General features: G+C 39.2%; 1 protein-coding gene across 2 annotated transcripts in view; it reads right to left on the reverse strand.

The window, feature by feature from the left end:
* PIBF1 (progesterone immunomodulatory binding factor 1) overlaps positions 1 to 8,551 on the reverse strand; it is a 295,171-nt gene that overhangs the window by 233,954 nt on the left and 52,666 nt on the right. For both annotated transcript variants that reach the window (XM_045287163.1, XM_045287164.1), the window contains exon 6: positions 8,209 to 8,342. In XM_045287163.1, the coding sequence (XP_045143098.1) occupies positions 8,209 to 8,342 (134 nt within the window). The remainder of the gene's footprint in view (positions 1 to 8,208; positions 8,343 to 8,551) is intronic.

The following is an 8,551-nucleotide window of genomic DNA, read 5'->3' on the forward strand; positions in this document are numbered from 1 at the left end:
TTTTTTTTTTAAGTGTCACAGATGAATTTTATCCCACAAATATCCTCCATTTTATGAGCTGATGTTCCCAGGGGGTGTAGTGGTCACCAGTTGAAACTGTAGGTTCAGCAGTTTGAAAGCACAGCTGTTCTCCGGGAAACACAGAGCGCTCTAGTACCATAAAGAGTTACAGTAGGAGAAACTCACTGGGGCAGCGCTGCCTTGTCCTACAGGCCACTATGAGGTGGCACTGACTCGATGGCAATGAGTTTGGTTTTGGTTTTGCAAATGCTAACCCTTTTCTCTAGAACAAGAGATCAAGGGTGAGAGAAGCAAGCAGGGGGGAGAGAGACCTCACCACAGCCACAAATGAAGAGCTGGGAGCAAAGCATGTTCTCCCGACTCAGTGTTGCTGTGTTGAGAACCGTCTAGGCAAAAGAAGAGATTGTGCCACAACACAAGAACCGTATATACTACAGTATAAGTTGAGTTTTCAAGCACATTTTAATGTCGTTTTTTGTGGTGAAATTAGATGCCTCCACTGATATTCGGGCCGGCTTATAGTCGAGTATATATGGTAGATCTCCAAGGAATCCTGGGCCCACAGATGCTGAAAGGAGACAAGTACCTTCTCCCACAGCCCAGAGAAAGAGAAAATCTTTTCACTAGAGCTGCTGCCTTGAATTCAACTTCTAGCTTCCTAAACTATGATATAATAAGTCTGTTAAAGTCATCCACTCGTGGTATTTGTTACTGAAGCACTAGGTAACTAACAAAAAAAATACTACAGTTAAACTTGAAGTCTCTTATACTTTCCTCAATACTCCTCTACCATTCTCCCTAGATACAATCATGCCTTTGTCCACATCATTGCTTTTAAATGTTATTATTTATACATATATGGCATTTTTAATTTATTATGTTTTTACATCTAAACAGCATCATCATGAAGTATTAATTCTGAAGTAATTTCAATCTTACAGAAGCATTGCAAGAAGAGAACAAAAAACTCCCACATACTTTCAAACAAATTTACCCATTGTTAACATTTTGTAATATTTGCTATAAATAACCATGTCATGTTTATTCAATCCCTCCATTTTATGTTAACATACATTGAGATGTGAATATTTATGTTCCTGTGATTTCCCAGGATTAAAAATGTTTGTTTTATTGGCATACATCACAAACTACAAAATGGTTTAAACATATCTAGAGTTGTACAATAGCACCACAACCAATTTCAAATCATTTTATTCATCCTTGTATCCATTACTATTAGCTCCTCATTGACCCACGACCTCCCCAGCCATCAGTGTCTAGAACTAGTCATCTAGTTACTGTGTCTGTGACCTACTCTGGATTTCAGATAAAGAGTTCTGAACTCACCCTCAATCCTAAACTCTAATCTACGAACAGTTAGTTCTTACAATGTTCAACACTCGCCCTTATGAAGTGATTCTGAAGATATGGGTACTATAGTAAAGTGCGGTGAAGAAATCAGATGGTGCCTGGCTATCGGAAAATATAGCGTCTGGGGTCTTAAAAGCTTATCTTAAAACAAGCAGCCACCTAAGTGAGGTGTCAGCTACGACCACACTGAAGAAGCACACCAGCCCATGTGATCCAAAGATTGTAAATAATAAAATCCAAGACTGCAGGAGGAAATGATATTAAAGCTTGAATACTGAGCACCCAGTTTGCGGAAGGCTAGGCATGATAGTGGCATCCCAGCATTCACTTGCAGAGCCCCCACTTGGACTGACTCTCCAGTGAACTCCCTCAGAACATTGACCAAACGTGAACGTTCTTGCCCTCAGAGAACTGGAAAGTGGATTGCTGCAGACAAAGTTAGGTTAAAATTTAACATTTTATCATTTGTTTTGAAACATTTTTAATTTGTTCTATTCCATCAGACTGAGGCTTTTCTGTGTTTCACTTTGTTGTTTGTCATTGAGATTTTTCGTAAAAATACTTTCTGTATCTTCACTATTCACTTTGAGTGAGTCTTGGTGGCCTAGTGGGTTATTCGTTGGGCTGTGAACCACAGGTCGGCAGTTCAAAACAACCAGCTGCTCCTCAGGAGAAAGATGAGGCTTCTATTCCCATTCCAGTTACAGTCTCAGAACCCCACAGGGCAGTTCTGTGAGTCTGACTCCACTCAACGGCAGTGCGATCCATGTTGACGTTCAAGTCGTATCACAAGTGGCCAAGGGGAGCCCCGTCAAACTAGTTATTGTGTCACTGAAATGGAATTTGAGATACCAGTATGATCTCTCCTACAGTTTGCTACGACATCTTCCTTATCCCCTCCACTGCTTCCGCCTGAGTGGGCCTAAAGACAATGAACAACACAGCAATCACCACAGCACTGGGATCTTCACTTCTATAGACTCCAGGACTTGGGAAAGGGCTAAGGAAGTGAAATTATTAAATAAATCTGGGAACATTGTCATGCCAGAAAATAAGAAAGAACAAGAAAAAAAGACGGATGTGCACATGCATGAATATGATCTGTCCTTACCACCTTAGTGCGATTTGTGTTTCATTGTCTACTTTTACGTTTCCCAGCAGTGAAGCACAGGAGTGGGTGTATTATGATAACAACTGATACAGGTATGACAGGGCATGCCGGGGTGGGGGAAGGGCAATAGGGAGTGAAAGAGGATTTGGGAGTAAAAACTGAAGGTGGGAGGAGGGAGAGGGCACTAGAACTAATAGTAACTGTACAACTCAGTTTAAAGACGATTGAACCATGGGGTGGGGATACCGTAAGATATATGTGGTGTTAATTGTACGATTCCCCTTGATATGATTGACTGATTAAATTATTCCATTGTATGATATGTAAAATGTGTGCCAATAAAACTGTTGAAAAAAATTTAGCATTAGATGGGTGACTTATCCATACAGATCCATCTAGAAACCAGATTTTTGACTGCTCTATAGAATTGCATGATAGAAATTCCCATTTATTTCCATCCCTCCATTAAAAAGCACTTAAATTATTTTAAAGATTGTCATTGTAAATAATGATGCAATTAACATTCACATATGTGTTTCCCTCTGGCCAAATATGAGAATTTCTAAAGGATATAAAAATGTGTGGGGTTTTTTTTTTCCTTTCAGTTTACATTTTACATTTTGCAACTTGTCCTTTTTCTTAACCCATTATCTATTGAGTCATTTGGATAGTTCTTTTCTTTTTTTCATTTGGATATTTCTTAACTGTTTTTTTATTCTAGATACAACGTCACTTGGCAGACATTTTTTCCCTGGCCTATTGTTTGTTTTTTTAACTTTGTTTTTGGTATCTTAAGTGGTACAATATTTTTCACTTTAATTATCAATTTTTAAAAAATATTTTGTTTTCCATGCCTTAAATTTTTTCCTTTTGTTTATGTTTTTTATAAAGCTAATTTTACTTACATTCCATAATTTAAAGTTTTACTTGCTCACACTTAGGAATTGAATATTTCTGGAGATTAAGTTTGTGGTATGGATTAAGGCAGGTGTCAAATTATCTTTTATTCACCAGAGAAAGTCTGTTGCCACATCATTATTTACTGTGTTTTCTTCGCTGCTTACTAATACATCCTCTCTTTGTACAAGAATCCACAGGTCTAGGTCTTTGTCTGAGCGATTACCCTGACATATTATAGCTGCATTAACATTACACAGCCTTAAACAAAAGATGATATTTTAAAAGGCCTATTTGTTTCTGAGGGAGGTACATTCAATTTACAACTTTTTCCCCTTATAACTGTCACTTTGTTTTATAAACTTCTAAGATACTTTGTCAAGAATGTACGTAGGTTCATAATTATAATATCTTGCTAGTCAAGCTGCTCAGATTTTATAAAGTTTCATTGTACTTTTTAAGCATCTTTTTTGCATTTTTTGTTTGTAGAGGGAATGATTTATTTAATAAGGCTCTTCTAGCCAAATTTTCTTTTCTTTTTTTTTTTTGTATAGCCAAATTTCTAACTCCCACCAAACAATCTTTCCCTGCATGAGTCTGGGAAGAAGGTTGGGGAAGATGCTGATAGGATTCTCCTGTGAGTACTTGCAAACAGGACTCCTTGGAGTGCCATCCTGCAGTTTATAAGCCCTGTGAAAGAAAAAGTTGGGAATCTCATTACCAGCAAGAGCCAAGAGTGGAGCAGGGCTTGTGGACTCAAGATTCCTGCACAGTGAATGAACCTCCTGGATCCCGAAGAACACTAGAACATCAGAGGACCAGCAGTAGAACCAGGAGGCAAGCACTGAACAGAGGGATAAACTTCCCAACCCATGGAGCAAATAAAGCTGGGGGCTTTGGTGTAGGTAGCGGCCTTGTGGAGTGCGGTGCGTCTGGGCACTTGATTCAGGGGGCTGGGTTTGCCGACCCACAGAAGATGAGCTGAATGACTGACAGTGGGGTGGTATGTCCCTTTGTGCAATTCTTATTAGACCTGAAGAGCTCTGTAACATGCCCTGATCACAACTCAACCTTGAGCATTCCCCATTGGCATTACAATGGATATTAGAGCCTTGCAATCAAGTTGTTCATATAATTGTTTTTATAATGCTTCCCTGTACTTTTTTTTGCATGATTTGTTCAACTTCTCTGCATTTTAAGTATGTCTCTTAAGAGCACTACATAGAGTAAAGGGATTAAAGAGGGATTAGTAATTATCAGGGTCAGGTGGGAGGGAGGAGAAAAGAAAGATACCCTGTTTAGGAAACACTGAGCTTTAAAACCTAACCAAACTCATTGCCATCGAGTCAATGGTAACTCTTGATGAGACTCTTATCTCTCAGGTTCCTTAATCACTCTTTCATTCTTTTTTTTTTTAATCATTTTATTAGGGCCTCATACAACTCTTACCACAATCCATACATCCATCGTGTCAAGCACATTTGTACATTTGTTGCCATCATCATTTTCAAAACATTTTCTTTCTACTTTAGCCCTTGGTATCAGCTCCTCATTTTTTTCTCACTCTCATTCTTGTAATTGTTTATTCCCAGTCATCAGTTCTCTTCTCAATCGTGTATAGGCTAGATTTTATCTGTCCATTAAATGTTTTCCTTTTAATACAGCTTTTTCATTTCTGGAACTTTTACTTGGTGTCCTTTCATATTTTATGTTTTGCTTCATATATTCCATGTTTCCTTTCTTGATATTTATGAGAACCATAAACACAATTATTTTGAAGTATCTCCAAATTGTTCTATTGTGACTTGTAATAACTATTTCCTAAAAATTGATTTTGTCTGTGGAGCTAAGTCGTGTTGCTGTTCCTCAAGCATACTGGGACTCTTCATCTGCAGCCTTATCTTGACTGGATGATGGGGTTGCTTTAAACTTCTGTCCTCACCCCTTCCTTCCATGCTATGCAGTTCTACCACCTTGCTTCCTCCATACAGCTTTTAGAGTTCAGAAACCTGTTTCTCTCGGTTCAGTGAGCTATCTTCATGAAATACATAACTCATTTTCAGCTTTGCTCTGGTCCTGCTTGTGATGCACTCTGCTGCTTTTAGTTGTCCAAGGCATGCACCTTCGTATAAGCTTCAACTCTCAAGAGACCAAAGCAATTCTCCCCAACCCCACTGCCACCACCCGCAAAGCTCGGAAACCCTCACCTCACCACGTCCCTGATTTTGAGCACATTTGCCATTTTTAGAGCCTACTCCCCTTCAGGATTTAAGCTCTCAGCCACTTTCAGATGCTTCTGAGACCAGAAGCCAAAAGGTTCACCATATCAACTCCACTTGTTGGTTTTTCAATTCCATTTCTAACAGGGCTATTTTTCCCCCTAAGCTGATTTATTATAAAAAATGCAAACACATTACATTAGAAAATTGATAGTCCAAAATGAACCTTCATATTTCTACCTTCTAGTTTCAATATTTACCATTTTTTTTCTTTTTCACATGACTTCCATTTAGAGCTTACTTCGATTGCTCCGAGGCCAATGATTTTTGGTTTCCTTGTTTGATATGTTATGTCTGGCTGTCCACAGTGGCAGCTCTCACTGCCATTGAGTTGCCTCCCGCTCACAGAGACCCGGGAGGTCAGAGTAGAACTGCCCCTGTGGGTGTCTGAGATTGTGGGCTTCTTGCTTCACATAGAAAGAAAGCCTCAAATGAGGACCGGATGCCGGGGGCTTAAGTGGAGAGGAAATGTTTCGAGAATGATGAAGGCAATGAATGTACAAATGCGCTTTACACGATTGATGTATGTATGGATTGTGATAAGAGTTGTATGAGCCCCTAATAAAACGATTTTTAAAAAAAAGAAAGAAAGAAAGCCTCGTCTTTCGCCCTCTGAAGGGCTGGTGGTTTGGGATGGCTGACCTTGCAGTTGGCAGCCCCCGGGTATAGCCCACTATGCCACCAGGGGGTGGCAGAAGTTCTGATCCCAGGACTTACTATGATTTCACTTTTAAAATCCATCTTTATTCTAACAGCCCACTGTTACTAAAAAAAAAAAAAGCCAAACGACAGCTACTCTGTGTCATTGAGTCAGCTCCATGCACAGCGGCCGTGGAGGGAGGGGAGGACTGCCTGCCTGCCACACGGGGATTCCAAGGAAAGATGTAAGGAATCAGATCAACCGCCGCCTCCCATGGAGCCCTTGGTGGATTAGGACCACTGCCGCTTCTGTTCCAACCAAGCTCTTACCACTGGGCCCCTAGTGCTCCTCCAGGGGGTGCAGGCCCCTGCATCGCAAACGTTGAACTCTAGTACCGCATTCTGCCTTAACGTAAACCACAAATCAGACACGATGGGGACACGAATACCAATATCAAATCCCCAGGGCTTTGGCCTGTTTATAAAGACACTTACAGTAGTAGATGATTTTTGAGGCCATCTGTTCAGAGACACTTTGAAGTACATTTTATTTAGAATGCACCTACACATATGTGAATGGGAACCATAACAGCAATACTTTGGACTTATCCTCATGTATATAAATATGCATTTAAAGACATTCATAAATATTTTCTTTGAGCCTCAGTCTATCTAGCATAGTTATTTGTATTAGCATCATCTCACAGACGACAAATTTAGGTTCAAAATGGTACATGTATATACTGTATTTTTAAAACTAATAACATGTAATAATTTATGCAGATGCATTACATGTGAACAATATGGTAGCTCAGTAGTGGTTCATTAAACTAATGTACAAAGGACAGAACAGTATATTTCAGTTAGAGGAAGATTTACCATTGCTACCTAGCAGCAAAGGAGCCTGTAGCAGTAGTTAAAGTGCTTGTATGCAACACAAAAGGTGAGCAGTTCAAACCCACCTGCTCTGCAGGAGAAAGGTGTGGCAGTCAGCATCCATATTTATAGCCTCGGACCCCCGATGGAGCAGTTCTCCTCTGTCCTCAAGGGCAGCTATGAGTCAAAATTGACCTTACAGCATGGGTTTTTGGGTACTTAGTAATAACAAACTAGAAAATATGTACATAATCTCAGAGAAAGTTATATTCTGAAAGAGTATGTACTGTATATACTCATGTATAAGCTGAGTTTTTCAGCACATTTTTATAAATTAATTTATTTTTAAATCCTTTTATTGGGGGCTCATACAGTTCTTATGACAATCCATACATCCATCCATTGTGTCAAGCACATTTGTACATTTGCTGCCCTCATCATTCTCAAATTTTATGCAGTTTTTGTGGTAAAATTAGGTGCCTTGACTGATATTCAGGTCAGCTTTTACTCAAGAATATATGGTATACTTTTTGTTAGAAAGGATTAATTTTAAAGCCTCAAGGGAAAACTCTGAAGCATCTAAATTAATTTCAAACATTAAAAAAATGTTCACCAAATAATATTTAAAATACTTAAACAGTTGGGATCTTCCTGGCTCCTCTTTTAAGAATTTACATTATAAATGACAGCAGCAACCACGAAGTAAAATAAAAACAAATATAAAAATTCAACCCAAAGTCCAACCAACCACAGCATGCCTCAAATGACATGCTTTTGTGCCATGAAGACGAAGGCACAGGAATTGCAGGGTAAGAGTTCATGTGACAGGTCATGTGAAAAATGCTACTGGTTGCCACTGGGGCCGAGCCGACGGACAGTGAGCCGACAGGGCGGGGTAGGAATGGCCCTGTGGGTCTCCCAGACTACAACTTCACCAGAGTAGAAAGCCATCCCCTTCTCACGCAGAGCATTTAGTGATTCCAACCTGCCGAGCTCAGCAGCGCCATTCCTTACCTCTTGACTTTATCATAGTTCTCTTGACGGTAATCGCCTTGCTGGATTAACTGCTTTGTGTCTGCTAATTCTAAGGCCAAACGCTGACATCGGTTTTGAAGCTCTGAACAGTTTCTTCGCTCTTCTTCATGTATCTATAAATTAAAAGAGTATTTATTTATTTCAAATATTTCAAACTAAATATAGTTGAACAAATTCTATGTTGAATTCATCTGTCAAGCAGTACAAACAAAAAAATCCAACAACAAATTTTCACTGTTCTGTTAGTACTTTTTCTTTTTTTTTTACATTTTTCTTATGTACATAGGTAATAATTTAAAAAAAAATTTATATCACAGAATAA

This window comes from Echinops telfairi, unplaced genomic scaffold (assembly GCF_000313985.2).
Source record: "Echinops telfairi isolate 266 unplaced genomic scaffold, ASM31398v2 ScPeMD7_11;HRSCAF=52, whole genome shotgun sequence".
In the NCBI taxonomy this organism is placed as follows: Eukaryota; Metazoa; Chordata; class Mammalia; order Afrosoricida; family Tenrecidae; genus Echinops; species Echinops telfairi.